This window comes from Oncorhynchus masou, chromosome 14, assembly GCF_036934945.1.
Source record: "Oncorhynchus masou masou isolate Uvic2021 chromosome 14, UVic_Omas_1.1, whole genome shotgun sequence".
Classification (NCBI taxonomy): Eukaryota; Metazoa; Chordata; class Actinopteri; order Salmoniformes; family Salmonidae; genus Oncorhynchus; species Oncorhynchus masou.
In genome coordinates, this window is record NC_088225.1 from 29,966,533 (window position 1) to 29,987,096 (window position 20,564).

General features: G+C 40.4%; 1 protein-coding gene across 5 annotated transcripts; it reads right to left on the reverse strand.

Annotated features, from left to right (window-relative positions):
* Nucleotides 1-538: 538 nt before the first annotated feature.
* LOC135554704 (zinc finger protein 664-like) lies at nucleotides 539-20,422 on the reverse strand. Of its 5 annotated transcripts, none has more exons than XM_064987127.1 (3): nucleotides 10,858-11,096; nucleotides 3,060-3,237; nucleotides 539-2,662 (listed from the first exon to the last, which is right to left on the reverse strand). In XM_064987127.1, the coding sequence occupies exons 1-3, from the start codon at nucleotides 10,864-10,866 to the stop codon at nucleotides 1,524-1,526; spliced, it is 1,326 nt and encodes a 441-aa protein (XP_064843199.1). In that variant the 5' UTR covers nucleotides 10,867-11,096; the 3' UTR covers nucleotides 539-1,523. The 5 variants fall into 5 exon arrangements, with proteins under 5 accessions (XP_064843199.1, XP_064843198.1, XP_064843197.1 ...); XM_064987125.1 differs by lacking the exons at nucleotides 539-2,662; nucleotides 3,060-3,237; nucleotides 10,858-11,096 and adding exons at nucleotides 12,726-14,682; nucleotides 15,060-15,243; nucleotides 20,181-20,422; XM_064987126.1 differs by lacking the exon at nucleotides 10,858-11,096 and having other exon boundaries at nucleotides 3,060-3,290.
* Nucleotides 20,423-20,564: the final 142 nt, after the last annotated feature.

Sequence of the window (20,564 nt, forward strand, 5' to 3'; positions counted from 1 at the left end):
ATTCAACACATTTTCATTGACCTCCACACAAAACTCCTTGCCTGGTCGATCGAAAAAACACCACCTACTGGAGGACGACAGATTTTCCCTCGAGTTGGGCCTCTCTTTGCCTCTTTTCTGACAACGTTCTCTTCGAGCGTCCACATATTTTGTATTGGCTGAGGCCCAGTAAGAGTGGCCTCGTAAATGAAATACCGATTTGCGCTGCGCCATCCTTGTGGTGAAACAGTAAAGTCCGATGTATGTTCAATCCGACGTCTGCAGTTGCCATACAGAGTTTACGGCGATGCAACCTTGGCAGAAGTCAGGACATTCATTCTTGCTGCGCTTCACGGAGCAAAGCTGTTGTGAAGGAAGGGGTCTTCTTCTTTGGTATTATGACCGTCTGCAAACAATTGTTATTGATGCACAACTCCAAATGATTTGTCTATTTATCAGCCTACTATTCCGTAATGAATAGAAATAATGATAACAGGGCAGAAATTCCTTACACTTTCTGTATTTGTTCATACAAGTGACCACAGGAAACTTCTTTGATCAGAGGTTAGTTTGTTTAATATAGTTTGCAACCCGGAGTTTACACTTACAGCAATTTACAAACAAGACACTCAGTTCTCAAGATGGTGTTTTCTCTTTATGTCCCCTACTATGGTTCACCCCACCCAGGGTGACATCCCTTAACTTTAACACAATATAAACTAATCATTAATAGTTGCTAATACAAAGATGTTTCTGCTTGGCAGAGTTCAGCTTATATATCATGGATTAGATTTATGATCATTTTAATCAATATAGATATTTAAAATACACAATTTAATAACTTATTGTTTAGAAGATAATTGGATTGAATGTATTGATCAATTGAATATATGAATATACACCCATTGTTGAAACATTATTCCACATAATGACATTTAATAATAGTAGTATCATGAGTATATGAAAGAAGATACAATTATCACCCCCCCCTACACACACACACACACACACACACACACACACACACACACACACACACACAGGTTCCCTATGACATTTCCTATCCATTTAAATCACAATTAGTGATATTACAGACACAGGGGAGAACTGATCCTAGATCAGAGCTGCATATTATGCTGCACAGAGGTTACCATGGTGATCAGACTGAGGCAACTGTTTAAGAATGGGAGATGGATATGACTGTTCACTAGATGTTTCCTACTGATCCTGCATTGCTTGCTGTTTGGGGTTTTAAGATGGGTTTTTGTACAGCACTTTGAGATATCAGCTGATGTAAGAAGGGCTATATAAATACATTTGATTTAATTTTATCCTTTATTTAGGGATCTGGAACCGGTGCCAGAAGGGAGGGAGATGAAACAGCTATAAGGCTTCTCCACGGGGTGTATTCGCTGGTGTGAATTCAGGTTATCTAATTACAGCAAGTTTGTGCTTTCTGTTTTTTTCTCATTGGCCCTAAATAAACAAAGCTTCACTGGTGTGAATAAAGGGTCCATAACTGACTGAAACAATTCCCACACTGATCACAGATATAAGGCTTCTTTCTCTCCAGTGTGTGTTTGCTTGTGTGATTTCAGGGTCCCTGACTGATTAAAGCTCTTTCCACAATGATCACAGGTATAAGGCTTCTCTCCTGTGTGTGTTCTGTGGTGTGCAGTCAGGGTGGAAGCTAAAGCAAAGCTCTTTCCACAATGATCACAGCTATAAGGCTTCTCTCCTGTGTGTATCTGCTGGTGTCTAGTTAGATTATCTGATTGAGCAAAGCTCTTCCCACACTGACCACAGCTGTAAGGCTTCTCTCCTGTGTGTATCCGCTGGTGTATAGTTAGTTTATCTGATACAGCAAAGCTCTTCCCACACTGATCACAGCTATAAGACTTCACTCCAGTGTGTCGTCGCTGGTGTGCAGTCAGGGAGGAAATGACAGCAAAGCTCTTCCCACACTGACCACAGCTGTAAGGCTTTTCTCCAGTGTGAGTTCGCTGGTGTGCAGTCAGAGAGGAAACTACAGCAAAGCTCTTTCCACAATGATCACAGCTATAAGGTTTCTCTCCTGTGTGTATCCGCTGGTGTCTAGTTAGATTTTCTGATACAGCAAAGCTCTTCCCACACTGATCACAACTATAAGGCTTCTCTCCTGTGTGTGTTCGCTGGTGTCTCATTAGTTTTTCTGATACAGCAAAGCTCTTCCCACACTGATCACAACTATAAGGCTTCTCTCCTGTGTGTGTTCGCTGGTGTATAGTCAGGTTGCCAGAATGATTGAAGCTCTTCCCACACTGATGGCAGCTAAAAGGCTTCTCTCCTGTGTGTACACTCTGGTGTACGGTTAAGGCTCCTGCACTAACAAAGCTTTTCCCACAATCAAGGCAGGGGTAAGGCTTCTCCCCTGTATGAATTCTTACATTAGATTTGAAGGTGTTAGATGCAGCAAAACTCTTCCCACACTGATCACAGTGAATAATGAAGCCACTCTGGCTTGTGAAACTCTTCCCACAGCCAGAGCAGCAGTGGTGAGGTTTCTTCCCTGTATGTCTCTGCTGGTGTTTCTTGAGATGTTCTGATCTGGAGAGACTCTTCTCTGTCTCGTCAGCAACAGGATGTTGTTGAGGATCCCCAGATGATAAGCCCCTCCCACTGATAGAACAACAGTGTATGTCCCCTGTGAAACAAAGACATTGAATAACTTGGTTTTGGAAATACAGGTCCATAAATTGTATTATTTTTGTAAAAATTATTTGTTATTTAACAGACGCGCTTATCCAGAGCGACTTACAGGAGCAATCAGGGTTAAGTAACTTGCTCAAGAGCAAAGATTGTTTTACCTAGTTGGCTCAGAGATTCAAACCAGCAACCTTGCGATTACTGGCATTAACCACTAGGCTAGCTGCCTCCCTCTTCAATAAATACACTATGGCCAGTTTATTAGGAACACGCTCCTCCATTCACGAAACTGGATCGACAATTTACTGGCCACTGAGTGTTTACTGTTTATCAATCAATTAACAGAAGTTACAGAAGCAGATTGTGTTCTCATCCACACACCCCATTGTTCTTACTTGATGAAATCAAATCTACCTCCACGTGTCCTTCTCTCACAGTTCCACTCTGCCCTGGTGTTTTCCTGCAGGCGACCAACAACACAGACACCCTCTTCAGATCCAGCAGTAAGGCGCTACCAGGAGAGTTGTGACCTGGGGACTCCGGCAGAGTGGAGGGGGACGGACTAGCTCTGTCCTGATGACCACAGGAAGTATTGTACATAGAATATCATCAGACCAAACATTTGATTACTTTAGCCGTGCATCCTTATAATACCTCCTTTCTCCTGAAGTGTGTAATCTTGAAGTGTGTAAACGTTCGCTACTTTTCACAAATGTACAGTGGGGCGAAAAAGTATTTAGTCAGCCACCGATTGTGCAAGTTCTCCCACTTAAAAAGATGAGGCCTGTAATTTTCATCATAGGTACACTTCAACTATGACAGACAAAATGAGGAAAAAATCCAAAAAATCACATTGTAGGATTTTTAATTAATTTATTTGCAAATTATGGTGGAAAATAAGTATTTGGTCAATAACAAAAGTTAATCTCAATACTTTGTTATATACCCTTTGTTGGCAATGACAGAGGTCAAACGTTTTCTGTAAGTCTTCACAATGTGATTTTCTGGATTTTTTTTCTCATTTTGTCTGTCATAGTTGAAGTGTACCTATGATGAAAATTACAGGCCTCATCTTTTTAAGTGGGAGAACTTGCACAATTGGTGGCTGGTGTATATGGAGCAAATACACGTTGACATTTCAACCAATCGATTCGTCGAAAAAACAGACTACTCTCGGTCGACCAAGATCTTTTTAGTCGGGGACTTGCATAACTCCAAATACGTGTGCCAAGCTTGTAGTGTCTACCCAAGACTCGACGCTGTAATCGCTGCCAAAGGTGCTTCAAAATACTGAGTAAAGGATCAGAATACTAAATAAAGTATATTTTATTTTTTTATACATTTGAAAAATGTCAAAAACCTGTTTTCACTTTGTCATTATGGGGTATAGTGTGTTGTTTGATGAGTCAATAAACATCAAATTAATTTTAGAATAAGGCTGTAAAGTAACAAAATGTGGAAAACAAGTGAAGAGGTTCGGAATACTTTACAAATGCACTGTAGCTACCATAAAGTGACCATTTGATTGAAAAAACATCATATTGACTGAAGTATGTAGCTCCAACAGATTCTCACTTCCACGTGCACATTTTCATGCATTAGCAACCAACGATGAGCTCCTTTTTTGTAGCCTTTCTGACATTTTTTCAGCCGGATCTCCGAGTTATATTCAAACAGGTCTGCAACTCTGTTGCCCTGGAACAATCCAGTTACTATTAGCTAAAATTAGCTTATTTGCCCGAAGTCCAGCATTAAGCCTCTGTAGCTAGCTAGGTAACACCAGTCAGCTGAAAGCTAGCTAGGTAACACCAGTCAGCTGAAAGCTAGCTAGCTAATGAACGGACAAAGAAAGGTAGCTAGCTATATTTGTTTATGGAAGGTTTGATACACATATAACAAAGCCATTCGGCAGGTAAAGCCAGACAACAACAGCTGACCTAGACACATAAGGAAGCTAATGATAGCTAATTCACTTCCAAATGCCAGTCCAATATTTTTCCACAAAACATAGCTAGCTAACTACATCAGTTCAAAACCAACACCAAACGTTGGGCAAATTGCAACGCTGCTGACTGACAATGCATGCAATGCAATTGGCTTTTGCAACGCTAGCTAGTTCTATAGTCCAAACTATGGTAAGAGCTAGGAATTTGACAGGCTTCATTCATTTTACAGCTCCGATCAGGATGGGAGACGAGCCCACGTGTAGGATATTTGTCAACAACTCTGCAGTGCATGCTGTTCCAGCTGTGTGGTGCCTGGGTTGGGGAACCGGGCTAATGCCCCCGAAACCACCCGAGGTAAAGTTAGTTTTATATTCGGGACTTCGACGGACATTCGACAAAAGCCATTTAAATTCACCATAGAAACATCAAACTATGTATGATGTATTCTATAAATGTCTAACATACTTTTAAAACATTGGTTTCGAGGAAAAATTCAAGTTTTGATTTGATAGAAATATATAATATATAAAATGCCATTTAAAGCGGTATAAATTAATAACGTTTTAACTGATTATGACAGAATCATCAAACTAGGTATGATTTATTCTATACATGTCTAGTATACTTTTACAAGCTTTGTTTGTAGGAAACATTCAATTTGAGGAATATTATGAATAAATGACTAAACAATATCGCCATTTTTAGAATTGTAACTAAGTAAACTATACCCTGTTTTACAATATCTGATTAATAATGTTAGTTCATAAAGAAGGGATTATTTGACATGAACAAGGAGTAATTAAATATAATGAACACCATTCCAACTTGCCTGGGGAGGAATGGGTTGTGGGTTAAGTAAGCAGATAGGGTCGTTAACCTATGGTTGAACCGACAAAACTTAGCTCTGGGGTGATTTAGATAAGGCAGTGAGTGCATTCCTAGGTTTTCTGTTAACTAGAACTGTCAGCTAAGTGGTGATCGATAATGGTGAGGGGTCAAGAGTTAATTCAGTTATGTTGTGTGTCCTGTGTGTGTGCTAGTGGGTCAGAATGAACTTTGAATGAACTTTTAAAATTGCTTTGTCTCGGTCGAGAGGACGAGATTCATTCACCATATTTTGTATATAAACTGTTGTTTGTGGTAACATGCTAGCGCGCTCCGAGAATAAATACTATTATCTATTATTGATAAGACTTGTTTCCGTCTATGTTATGCAAACAGGAATCCTACCAATTATCATAAAATAGAATAAGTGAATTCAATTAATGAAAACATATTGGAATAATGAAATGACAGTAACAAGGGTGGATAACAAAAGAAACACTAATAGAAGAAGTGGACAGTACATATTAGTTTTTGGACTGAATGTGTACATTATGATTTGCCTCTGAACTTTATGTGAACCCCTCTGCAATCTACTGGCACTAATCATTAAAAACTAGGACTTCAACCAGGCATAAAAATGTGGTCCTCTTTTTATTCTTCCAGTCTTCAATATGAAGCAAGACTACTACATGTGTGCTTTGCATCATCCAGAGAAAAATGAAGGTCATCTGACCAACTGGGTTTGTCTTTGTGTAATATAACAGTAGGCTCGTGTAGTTTCATCCTTCAAGACATTTAGAAGTATGAAACTTTGTCTTGAAACTTCATTGTAATGTTTGATATTACAACATTGAAGTGTGATACCTTTTTCCAAAATGTCTGCCTTTATGACGATACGATTTATATTGCCTGAAGACTCAACGATGATTAATTTCTGCCAGGGTTGTGGTCATATGCATGTAATTTAAAGTCAATTTAGCAATTGAACAAAAATCCAATTCAATTTGAACATTTTCCTGATTGCAAAAGCATGTAACATAATTTGGGTATTCCAGAACTGTAATTTACATGTAAATAAACATAGCCCTGTTTTATGTTTTTAATACTACAGATAGAATGCTCTGTGTGCCAGAGATGGTACCATTCAGCTTGTCTGGGGATGACAAAGAAGGACTTCAACAAAGCCAAAATAGAAAATGATTGGAAGGGGCTCTTTGCTGTTAAATTAGAGACATATAAATAAATAACTGTTGTGCCTTTTAACTACTTTATAATGTGGAACTGTTGCACTAAAAATGCAAACATTGATTTGTCATACAATTTAAGATTGTAAACATTGTCTGACTTCATATAGAACAAATTGCCCTTGAAATTAACATTTATTTAAAGTTATTGCAAATAAATGCATATTCTTCACTTTTTTCTGTGAAAATCACGGAATTAGTTATCTTTAATATATTTAGATTTGAGATTTTATGTATTTCTATCACATAAAAGTGGAATTATTCCTCAAAACAAAGGTTGTAAAAGTATACTAGACATTTTGTCACGTCCTGGTCTTAGTATTTTGTGTTTTCTTTAATATTTTGGTCAGGCCAGGGTGTGACATGGGTTATTTATTGTGGTGTGTTTTGTCTTGGGGTTTTTGTAGGTAATGGGATTGTGGTATAGTAGAGTTGTCTAGGTAAGTCTATGGTTGCCTAGAGTGGTTCTCAATCAGAGGCAGGTTTTTATTGTTGTCTCTGATTGGGAACCATATTTAGGCAGCCATATTCTTTAAGTGTTTGGTGGGTGATTGTTCCTGTTTCTACCAGATAGGGCTGTTTAGGGTTTTTACGTTTATTGAATTGTATTGTTTGTTATTATCTTTATTAAAGACGAATCGAGAACCACGTGTATTTTGGTCCTCCTCTCCTTTCGACACAAGAAAACCTTAACACATTTGTAGATTAAATCATATCTAGTTTGATGATTCGGTGACAAATGGTGAATTAGTTATTGATTTACAAGCTGTAAAAGGCACAAGGAAGAAGGGCTCTATTGTACATGGGGATTTCTTTGTTCAGTATCATTGGCTGAGTTATATGACCTTAAGGTACACAACCTTTAATTCAATGACAACCATTTTCCTTAGCTTTCAATGGGAAGTGAGACCGTCACAATTAATTGAGCTATTCACCTTGTGAAAGCTGCAAACAATTACCTTTGACTATCCATGGTCAATTCTAAACATACTTTAATAGTTAGTACAGAACGGTTTTGAGCTATTAGAACGCAACAGCCAGCAGACTGTATATTCTCATTTTAATCTGACGTCTAGAATTCGTAACAGAAATTCTGAATCCAGATGTCTTTTCCAATATTTTTTCAAGTTCAAATGTAAACAACTACATATCAAAACGATTTTCTTTTAGACAGATGGTATTGGGATGACTCTGAATATCACACATGGACATTTCCTATGGGCGGATATGGAATCATTCAATATCCTGAGGTGTGACACCCTATTTTCTCTCTTCATGTTGACAAATACTGACTGTATACGTTGCATATCTGTGTTTTCTCAGCACATTCAAGCTTCTCATGGTTGAGGTCCATATATGGATCTTGAAATGCTGAAAATAAGTAGAATTTCTGTGTTTTCAGCAAAGGCTCAATAATTAAGACAAATGAAATTCATTATTTTATTCAAATAATTTCTGGATTCCCTCCTGATATATTTTCTCAGCACATACAATGCATATGCTCTTGACTGAGGTATCCATCAGGATCTTGATATGCTAAATAAGGACAATTTCTGATGCTTATTCGCGCGGAGGATATGCTCAATAATTTGACTAAAATTAACTCCATACCATTCTTCAACACTTGCTATCATTGTTGTATTACTTCCGCATAAAGACCAGGGAAACCACAAGCTAACAGCACCGTAACTGGTAGTCTAGCAACAAGAATCACCTATTTTCAATTATAATTTTCTTTATTTGGGTGCAACAAATTAGTGTATAAATGCTGTGTGGTCGAACTGACATCTGGAGAAACAATTTGAAGTGTTCAAAGAAGTTAACCGGTGCCTTTAAAGCCTCAATGGCCAATATATAGCATCACCAATCCAGTGTTTATATACACTGCTCAAAAAAATAAAGGGAACACTTAAACAACACAATGTAACTCCAAGTCAATCACACTTCTGTGAAATCAAACTGTCCACTTAGGAAGCAACACTGATTGACAAATTTCACATGCTGTTGTGCAAATGGAATAGACAACAGGTGGAAATTATAGGCAGTTAGCAAGACACCCCTAATAAAGGAGTGGTTCTGCAGGTGGGGACCACAGACCACTTCTCAGTTCCTATGCTTCCTGGCTGATGTTTTGGTCACTTTTGAATGCTGGCGGTGATTTCACTCTAGTGGTAGCATGAGACGGAGTCTACAACCCACACAAGTGGCTCAGGTAGTGCAGCTCATCCAGGATGGCACATCAATGCAAGATGTGGCAAGAAGGTTTGCTGTGTCTGTCAGCGTAGTGTCCAGAGCATGGAGGCGCTACCAGGAGACAGGCCAGTACATCAAGAGACGTGGAGGAGGCCGTAGGAGGGCAACAACCCAGCAGCAGGACCGCTACCTCCGCCTTTGTGCAAGGAGGAGCAGGAGGAGCACTGCCAGAGCCCTGCAAAACGACCTCCAGCAGGCCACAAATGTGCATGTGTCTGCTCAAACGGTCAGAAACAGACTCCATGAGGGCGGTATGAGGGCCCGACGTCCACAGGTGGGGGTTGTGCTTACAGCCCAACACCGTGCAGGACGTTTGGCATTTGCCAGAGAACAACAAGATTGGCAAATTCGCTCTTCACAGACGAAAGCAGGTTCACACTGAGCATGTGACAGACGTGACAGTCTGGAGACGCCGTGGAGAACGTTCTGCTGCCTGCAACATCCTCCAGCATGACCGGTTTGGCGGCGGTGTCAGTCATGGTGTGGGGTGGCATTTCTTTGGGGAGCCGCACAGCCCTCCATGTGCTCGCCAGAGATAGTCTGACTGCCATTAGGTACCGAGATGAGATCCTCAGACCCCTTGTGAGACCATATGCTGGTGTGGTTGGCCCTGGGTTCCTCCTAATGCAAGAAAATGCTAGACCTCATGTGGATGCAGTGTGTTAGCAGTTCCTGCAAGAGGAAGGCATTGATGCTATGGACTGGCTCGCCCGTTCCCCAGACCTTAATCCAATTGAGCACATCTGGGACATCATGTCTCGCTCCCTCCACCAACAGACTGCACCACAGACTGTCCAGGAGCATGCCCAAGCGTTGTAGGGAGGTCATACAGGCACGTAGAGGCCAAACACACTACTGAGCCTCATTTTGACTTGTTTTAAGGACATTACATCAAAGTTGGATCCGGGGGTGTCCTCGGCTGGGGCCACAGTGTCTCCTGACCCCTCCTGTCTCAGCCTCCAGTATTTATGCTGCAGTCGTTTATGTGTCGGGGAGCTGGGGTCAGTTTGTTATATCTGGAGTACTTCACCTGTCCAATTCGGTGTACTGTGTGAATCTAAGAGTGCGTTCTCAAATTCTCTCTCTGAGGACCTGAGCCCTAGGACAATGCCCCAGGACTACCAGACATGACTCCTTGCTGTCCCCAGTCCACCTGGCCGTGCTGCTGCTCCAGTTTCAACTGTTCTGCCTTATTATTATTCGACCATGCTGGTCATTTATGAACATTTGAACATCTTGGCCATGTTCTGTTATAATCTCCACCTGGCACAGCCAGAAGAGGACTGGCCACCCCACATAGCCTGGTTCCTCTCTAGGTTTCTTCCTAGGTTTTGGCCTTTCTATGGAGTTTTTCCTAACCACCGTGCTTCTACACCTGCATTGCTTGCTGTTTGGGGTTTTCGGCACAGCACTTTGAGATATCAGCTGATGTACGAAGGGCTATAAAAATAAATTAGATTTGATCAGCCTGTAGTGTGGTTATCCACTTTAATTTTGAGTGTGACTTCAAATCCAGACCTCCATGGGTTGATACATTTGATTTCCATTGATAATTTGTGATTTTGTTGTCAGCACATTCAACTATATAAAGAAAAGTATTTCATAAGAATATTTCATTCATTCAGATCTAGGGTGTATTATTTTAGTGTTCCCTTTATTTTTTGAGTAGTGTACATAATTGGTGTAGGCGATTCCTAATTATTTCTCACTGGTTCTGTCTTGACCTGCTTGTTGTGCATTGCCTTGTATCATCAATCTGTGTGCGATGAGCTAGTAGGCTACTTGGCTGAAATTATCACCATGCTTTATTTTGTCCTGCTGTTCAAATCGAACTCATGTATGTGGCAGATCACACGTGAAAACTGGACCTAGACATTTAAAACACCACAATAGGTAAACAATTAATAAAAGTCAACCAAACTTACCCGATCCATCGTGGAAGCTAACGTTACTGTATTCTTTCTATTAAAAAAAACACACACGAAATGTGTATGCTAGTTACTTTATTTGTCACAGCGTTCAGATAAAGAAAAGCTCGACCACAACTTTATAAATATCAAAACTCCATTTAAGTTGTGACAAATGAACGTCTAATTTTGACTAATCGTACATTAGAAACATCCTGCAAAAGCCTGTGGAAATGTGTTTGGTTTGAAAACTAGATAGAGGATGGTAACAAAGTACTTCCTGTTGATGCTTTCCGGCTTCTTCTGTGGTGTTTAAAAGGTGCCGCCACCAACTGTACATAGACATCAACACCTCTCTTCAAGTGGGTGAGGCGGTTGAGGGGGTCATTATGCTAGAAAATACTTTTGTATTATATCATGAATCTATTGAAACTGTACATGAAATGTTTCACTGTTTTAGTATCATCCTGAATGATAGTAAATGCATTATGTCCACGTGTGGTTGTATTGTTTTTATATTTGCAAATAAAATCTAAAATCAAAATCTAAGGTATTTATAGAAACAACAAAAACAGCTTGGTTAGAGAAATTCTGTGCTATTGTCTTTCAAATGAGCTCATGGCTAGATGCCTTTACAGGGCGTGTAGCGGTTCTCTGAATGGAAGACGCAAAAGCGCCCCGCCAAGGGCTTATAGCGGTTTTTGGAGTGCAGACTAAGAAACTTATATTCGATCAAATAAACCTCACATAGCAAATAAGCCATTCGTTTTTGATTGACCAAAATCAACACATTTTCATTGACCTCCACACAAAAACTCCTTGCCTGGTGGAGCGGGAAAAAACGCCACCTGCTGGAGGGCGACAGATTTTTCCTCGAGTTGGGCCTCTTCTCTGGTTCTCTTCGAGCGTCCATATATTTTTTATTGGCTGAGGCCAGTAAGAGCTACCTCTTAAATAAAATACCATTAGCGCTGCGCCATCATTGCGTTGAAACAGTAAAGTCCGATGTATGTTCAATCCGACGTCTGCAGTGGCCATACAGCATTTCCTGCGATGCAACCTTGGCAGAAGTCAGGACATTCATACTTGCTGCGCTTCACGGAGCAGAGCTGTTGTGAAGGAAGGGGTCTTCTTCTTTGGTATTATGACCGTCTGCAAACAATTGTTATTGATGCACAACTCCAAATGATTTGTCTATTTATCAGCCTACTATTCCGTAATGAATAGAAATAGTGACAACAGGGCAGAAATTCCTTACACTTTCTGTATATGTTCATACAAGTGACCACAGGAAACTTCTTTGATCAGAGGTTAGTTTGTTTAATATAGTTTGCAACCCGGAGTTTACACTTACAGCAATTTACAAATAAGACACTCAGTTCTCAAGATGGTGTTTTCTCTTTATATCCTCTACTATGGTTCACCCCTCGCAGGGTGACATCCCTTAACTTTAACACAATATAAACTAATCATTAATAGTTGCTAATACAAAGATGTGTCTGCTTGGCAGAGTTCAGTTTATTGTTATTTGCAGTTTCCCAATCCTCCTTTCTCTTGCCCGACCGAGCCCTCTGTCTCATTGACTATAAGAACTACCGATGACTTGTTATTTCATTTTTTTTATCAATGTGTCTATAACTGTGTGCTTGTTTGTGTAAGAGTACAAGGGCATAGGTTTGTGTGTGTGGGTTTGTAATTGGTGGAGGGTGGTATGTGCATGAACATTGGTGAAGTAACACATTAAACATTGGTTTAGGTGTTATTACATGATCGGTTTAAGTTATTACGTTATTCATTAAAAAAAGTTGTTACCTGATACCAATAACTTATTACATTAAGTGGAAAAGGTTATTAGACAACATTTCATCATATTAACCAACAAGATGTTACATTTACCGGCTTTATTACATTATAAATCTAAAAGTTATTACATTAACCGTTGATACAAGACACAGTATACAAAGATCTTGCCTTGAACTCATGGAAATAATTATCCAATATATTATGGATTAGATTTAGGATCATTTTAATCAATACAGATTTATAAAATACACAATTTAAGTGATAATTTCTTGTTTAGAAGATAATGGATTGATTGTATTGATCAATTGAATACATGAATATACACCTATTGTTGAAACATTCTACATAATGACATTTAATAATAATAGTATCATGAGTACATGAAAGAAGATACTATTATCAACATCCCCCCACAGGTTCACTATGACATTTCCTATGATACCATTTATCCATGTAGATCAATGTGTGATATTACAAAGACACAGGGGAGACCTGATCCTAGATCAGAGCTGCATATTATGCTCCACAGAGGTTACCATGGTGATCAGACTGAGGAAACTATTTAAGAATGGGAGATGGATATGACTGTTCACAAGATGTTTTCTACTGATCCTTTATTTAGGGATCTGGAACCGGTGCCAGAAGGGAGGGAGATGAAATACAGCATGTTTGTGTTTTCTGGTGTTTTCTCATTGGCCCTAAATAAACAAAGCTCTTCCCACCTGGACAGACATAAGGTTCCTTCTCCAGTGTGTCTTCACTGGTGTGAATAAAGGGTCCATAACTGACTGAAACGCTTCCCACACTGATCACAGATATAAGGCCTTTCTCCTGTGGGTGTTTGCTGATGTGTAGTTAGTTTTCCTGATACAGCAAAGCTCTTTCCACACTGATCACAGCTATAAGGCCTCTCTCCAGTGTGCATTCGCTGGTGTATAGTGAGGGAGGAAGCTCGAGCAAAGCTCTTCCCACATAGACAGACATAAGTTCTCTCTCCTGTGTGTGTTACCTGGTGTCTAATCAGGTTGGAAGCTACAGCAAAGTTCTTCCCACACTGATCACAGCTATACGGCCTCTCTCCTGTGTGTGTTAGCTGGTGTCTAGTTAGCTTTCCTGATACAGCAAAGCTCCTTCCACACTGATCACAGCTATAAGGCTTCTCTCCTGTGTGTACACGCTGGTGTACAATCAGGGCGGAAGCTACAGCAAAGCTCTTTCCACACTGATCACAACTATAAGGCTTCTCTCCTGTGTGTACACGCTGGTGTATAATCAGGGAGGAAGCTGCAGCAAAGCTCTTCCCACACTGATCACAGCTATAAGGCTTCTCTCCTGTGTGTACACGCTGGTGTATAATCAGGGAGGAAGCTACAGCAAAGCTCTTTCCACACTGATCACAGCAATAAGGTTTCTCTCCTGTGTGTACACGCTGGTGTATAATCAGGGAGGAAGCTGCAGCAAAGCTCTTTCCACACTGATCACAACTATAAGGCTTCACTCCAGTGTGCATTAGCTGGTGTGTAGTCAGGTTGCCTGAGTGACTGAAGCTCTTCCCACACTGATCACAGCTATAAGGCTTCTCTCCTGTGTGTACACGCTGGTGTATAATCAGGACGGAAGCTGCAGCAAAGCTCTTTCCACACTGATCACACTTATAAGGCTTCTCTCCAGTGTGCATTAGCTGGTGTGTAGTCAGGCTGCCTGAATGTTTGAAGCTCTTTCCACACTGATCACAGCGATAAGGCTTCTCCCCTGTATGAATTCTTACATTAGATTTGAAGGTGTTAGATGCAGCAAAACTCTTCCCACACTGATCACAGTGAATAATGAAGCCACTCTGGCTTGTGAAACTCTTCCCACAGCCAGAGCAGCAGTGGTGAGGTATCTTCCCTGTACGTCTCTGCTGGTGTTTCTTGAGATGTTCTGATCTGGAGAGACTCTTCTCTGTCTCCTCAGCAACATGCTGTTGAGGCTCCCCAGATGATAAGCCCCTCCCACTAAGAGAACGATGGTAAGGGGTGTCCCCTGTAAAATAAAGACCTTGAATAGTTAGTATTTGTATATGGACCCATGTTTCCAAAACATTTTATTTTTTATTGTTTTATTATTTAGCAGACTCTCTTATCAAGAGCATTTTACAGGAGCAATTAGGGTTTAGTACCTTGCTCAAGGGCACAGACAGATTTTTCACCTTGTCGCCTCAGAGATTGGAACAAGCAACCTTTTCATTAGTGTCCCAACACTTAACCACGAGGCTACCTGCTGCCCTTATCATCAAACAATTTATTAGGTACATTCCCCTCCAACAGGAGACTGGACTGAATTTACTGGCCACTGAGTGTTTACTGTTTATCAATCAATTAACAGAAGATGCAGAATCAGATTGTAGTCTAATCCACACCCCCCATTGTTCTTACTTGATGAAATCAGATCTCCATCTCCCTCCTTGTGTCCTTCTCTCACAGTTCCACTCTGCCCTGGTGTTTTCCTGCAGTCGACCAGCAACACAGAATCCCTCTTCAGATCCAGCAGTAAGATGTTACCAGGAGAGTTGTGACCAGGGGACTCCGGCAGGGTGGAGGGGGACGGACTAGCTCTGTCCTGGTGACCACAGGAAGTATTGTACATAGAATATCATTAGACCAAACATTTGATTAGTCTAAATCTCTGATTGATGACTGCATCCTTATAATACCTCCTTTCTCCTGAAGTGTGAAACCGTTCACTACACTTTACAATTTTGCTTATGTAATTCAGTTTTTAGCAGTTTGATTAAATGATAGTTAAATGTATTGTTAACAAATGACAGGAACATCGTTGTACTTACAGTTACGAAAATCTACAACATACTTATGACAATTGTACCAAAGAGAGAAAAAAACATCTTTGGATTGGTGGAGTCATGTGATAGTGGGAGAATCCACCATATGTTTCATAACAGCCATTTCCTTTCAAATCAGTGAAGGAAAGTGAACAAGTGCACAGTTAGGGAGGAAGGAAAGATAACTAGGGATTCCTTAACATATTATGTAGGTAGAAGTGGAACTAGCGTGAGAGCCATGGGTGTGACTGTTCCAGCATATACAAAGAAACATGATGTAGACCTACCATTATTTAACACTATAAAATATTATGTAACACAATAAACATTTTTTTAAACTCTACAAAACATGCAACACTATAATGACATATTTAACACTATAAAACATATGATTAAATTAAATCCTGGAATTGGTCTGAGTGGTTGTTGCTTATTTTATAAAGCAATGTATCCTACAGGTGTCTGTCAGTATAACTCCTTGAGGGGACCCCTGGGACTGGTAGCTGCACTGCTGGTTGGCTGCTGGTGGGGGAAGGACCAGGGTCTTCAAAATGATTTATTTATTGAGTTTAAATTCAATTAACACACTGCTTTAATACTTACAAGACCAACATGATTAATTGACCAAATGATTTTGTCTTGCAGTAATGTGGTCCCTGCCTGTATTTCCTTCTTGCCCCCCCCCCCCATTAGCCCCCACCCCTAGTGCTGCACCACTGGAATGGCCGTGCATGGCAGAGTTGTTGACAGATATCCAACACATGGGCAAGTCCAGCATCCAGGTCGGAGCTGTAAAAATAATCAAGCCAGTCAACTGGCAAAGTTCTTAGTTTGGCACTGTTGATCTGGACAGATCTGGATTAAAAATGTAAAGACAGGAGAAGGAGCCTATTTTAATTTATTCAGGATGTTTGAAACTGAGTTTGTTCCGATGTTAGCCAGCATGCATTTGCTCACTGCAGTCCACAACATGCTGTTAACATGTCGATTTGTTTTCTCAGCGACAGCTTGAGTGGTGTCCTGCCGGACAGTGAAATATGGCTAGCTCTAAATATAGCTTGGTCTATGGAGTAGCTAGCTAGTGTTGCAAAAGTATATTGCATAACATGCATTGTAAGGTAGCAGGGTGTCAATTTGATTTTGAACGGATGCAGCTATGTTTTCTGCAAAAATATAGGACTGTCATTTGGATGTGAACTAGCTATCGTTAGCCAGCTTCTGTGTCAATGTCAGCGATTGTTGTCTGGATCAGGACAATGGCTGAAGTTGTTGTTTGTGTAACAAACCTTCCATAAACCATTACAGCTAGCTACCTTTCTTTGCCTGTAGGTTAACTAGCTAGCAGCTTTCAGTTGACTGGTGTTAGTGTTAAAACAGGTACCAGGTCACTCTTCCTGCAATAAAACTACCCCCCTCAGCTCTGTTGTTTCACGACCCCCTCTGCTCTCTTATCTCACGACTCCGGGACACATACGGACATTCCATCGCACGAACACACACACTCCACTCCCCTTTCTACTGGGCAGGAGCCAGGATGGGACGACTTCACCGGGCACCAATGAGGCTCCTGCACAGGCTCGGTCAGGACCCGCCTCCAACCTTAACCAACCAGTCAGAAGACAGAACTAAAAGAATCAACCTACGTCATTCTATGTACAAAATCTGTTGCACACTCTGTTTAGGGATCCTTGTCAGCTGCCTCCTTCTGAGCCATATGACTAGGTCCGTGCACGCTTAATTAGAGGACAAGATATCTTTTACATAATAAACTGCCTTTTTGCTATACTTGATTCCACTCTGTCCAGCGTCTTGATTTGGTCTCTCTCTCCGGTAGCTATTCATCAACATTAGCTAGCTACAGAGGCTAGCTGGACTTTGGACAAGCAAGCTAATGTTAGCTAATAGCTGTAGTATTGTTGCCAAGCATCCAAGTCGCTGACCAGGTTAGATAGATTTAGCTGAAAAGATGTTAGCATTGTCAGAAATGCTACAAAAAGGTAGCACATTGTTGGATCTTAATGGAAAGAAATGTGCACGTGAGAGTAATAAATGATCAAATGTAATAAAATCTGTGATACCCAAAAAGTTATTAAAACCTTTTAATTCCAATCATCATTATGGAAGCTATAGTGCCATTTCAATCCAACGCAATAATGTTAGCAAAGTAGGCACAGAAAATACTGAAGAAAAATTGAAAATAATAATTGACCAAATATATTTTTTGTGCCAGTGTGTAGTGAGATGAGCATCTCACAATTACTTCAAAAATAGTAATAATTTGAAAAGGGGCTATTAACTAGCTGGCCTGGTACATCGTTGCCCATGAATGGAAGTTACTAGGCTTGCGAGCAAGCATCTTAGCCAGGTTGCCTTGAGGGAGAAAAAAAAAGTGTGTACTGTATGACAGAGTCCAAGACCGTTCAGGGAACATAAGTTGGGACACACAACATGTTTTTTTTCTTCGACTTGCACGCACACACAGAAATCAGTACCATGGATAGACACGTCATATTTAGCTTAGGTTGATGGGACTACATCGTTTTTGGCAGGGGTGAAACTTTGGTTTTAAAAGTGTGTGTGTGTGTGTATTTTTTATCTGAACACCTGTTACACGAGTGCAGCAAGGAGCCAAGGTAAGTTGCTAGCTAGCATTAAACGTATCTTGCACGTTCGCACTTTGGTGTGAAAAGTGCAAATAAATCCCAGAACAGCAGAGGACCTTGTGAAGATGCTGGAGGAGACAGGTACACAGCCAGCGTAGCTGGTGGTTGGACAAGTAACCGGAAGGTTGCAAGTTCAAACTCCCGAGCTGACAAGGTACAAATCTGTCGTTCTGCCCCTGAACAGGCAGTTAACCCACTGTTCCTAGGCCGTCATTGAAATTAAGAATTTGTTCTTAACTGACTTGTCTAGTTAAATAAAGGGAAAATAAAAAAAAATCTATATCCACAGTAAAATGAGTCCTATGTTGACATAACCTGAAAGGCTGCTCAGCAAGGAAGAAGCCACTGCTCCAAAACCGCCATAAAAAAGCCAGACTACGGTTTGCAACTGCACATGGGGACAAAGATTGTAGTAGAATTGTCTCTGGTCTGATGAAACAAAAATATAAAGTTTTGGCCATCATGACCATCGTTATGTTTGGAGGAAAAAGGGGAGGCTTGCAATCTGACGAACACCATCCCAACCGTGAAGCACGGGGGTGGCAGCATCATGTTGTGGGGGTGCTTTGCTGCAGGAGGGACTGGTGCACTTCACAATCTAGATGGCTTCATAAGGGTAGAAAATTATGTGGATATATTGAAGCAGCATCTCAAGATATCAGTCAAGAAGTTAAAACCTGATCGCAAATGGGTCTTCCAAATGGACAATGACACCAAGCATACTTCCAAAGTTGTGGCAAAATGTCTTAAGGACAACAAAGTCAAGGTAATGGAGTGGCCATCACAAAGCCCTGACCTCAATCCTATAGAAAATTTGTGGGCAGAACTGAAAAAGCATGTGTGCGCAAGGAGGCCTACATACCTGACTCAGTTACACCAGCTCTGTCAGGTGGAATGGAACAAAATTCACCCAACTTATTGTGGGAAGCTTGTGGAAGGCTTCCCAAAACATTTGACCCACATTAAACTAATTAAAGGCAATGCTACCAAATACTAATTGAGGGTATGTAAACTTCTGACCCACTGGGAATGTGATGAAAGAAATAAAAGCTGATAAATCCTTCTCTACTATTATTCTGAAATTTCTCATTCTTAAATAAAGTGGTGATCCTAAGTGACCTAAAACAGGGAAGTTTTACTAGGATTAAAAGTCAGGAATTGTGAAAGACTGAGTTCAACTGTATCAAAACAATCCAGATGTCTTTGTTCCAATGTTTTTTCAAGTTCTAATGTAAAAAACTACATCAAAACTATTTTATTTTAGACAGATGATATTGTGATTACTCTGAATATCACACATGGACATTTCCTATGAGCTGATATGGAATAATTCAATATCCTGCGATAGGCCTATGTGGACATCTTATTTTCTCAATATGACGACAAATACTGACAGTAGGCCTACATTGTATGTTTTAAGCTCTAGACTGAGGTCCATATCTGGATCTTGATATGCTAAATAAGGACAATTTCTGATGCTTATTCGCGCGGAGGATATGCTCAATAATTTGACTAAAATTAACTCCATTACCATTCTTCGACACTAGCTATCATTGTTGTATTACTTCCGCATAAAGACGCGCGCAAACACAAGCTAACAGCACCTTAACTGGTAGCCTAGCAACAAAAATGACCTATTTTCAATGGTCGTATTCTTTATTTGGGCGCAACAAATTAGTGTATAAACGCTGTGTGGTCGAACTGACATCTGGAGAAACAATGAGGCGTTCAAAGAAGTTACCCGGTACTTTTAAATACTCTCAATGGCCAATATAAAGCAACAGCAATCCAGGGTTTATATACATAATTGGTGTCGGCGATTCCTAATTATTTCTCCCTGGTTCTGACTTGACCTGCTTGTTGCGCATTGCCTTGTTTCAACAATCTGTGTGGGATGAGCTTGTAGGCTACTTGGCTGAAATTACCACCATGGTTTCTTTTGTCCTGCTGTTCAAATCGAACTCATGGATGTGGAAGATCTCACGTGAAAACTGGACCTAGACATTTAAAACACAACAATAGGGATACTATTAATAAAAGTCAACCAAACTTACCCGATCCATCGTGGAAGCTGACGTTACTGTATTCTTTCTAAAAAATAAAAAAACGACACTAAATGTGTATGCTACAGTTACTTTCTTAGTCACAGCGTTCAGATAAAGAAAAGCTAGACCACAACTTTATAAATATCAAAACTCCATTTAAGTTGTGACAAATGAACGTCTCATTTAGACTAATCTTACATTAGAAACATCCTGCAAAAGCCTGTGGAAATGTGTTGGGTTTGAAAACGAGATAGAGGATGGTAACAAAGTACTTCCTGTTGATGCTTTCCGGCTTCTTCTGTGGTGTTTGAAAGGTGCCGCCACCTACTGTATATAGTCATCAACACCTATCTTCAAGTGGGTGAGGCGGTTGAGGGAGTCATTATGCTAGAA

What these genes read in the sequence shown, in the direction of transcription:
- LOC135554704 (XM_064987122.1), bottom strand. Translation starts at nt 15,270, where the DNA reads ATGTACAATACTTCCTGTGGTCACCAGGACAGAGCTAGTCCGTCCCCC. An exon ending in TGGAGATCTGATTTCATCAA is followed by an intron (nt 14,683 to 15,059) that starts GTAAGAACAATG and finishes TAACTATTCAAG; the next exon opens with GTCTTTATTTTACAGGGGAC.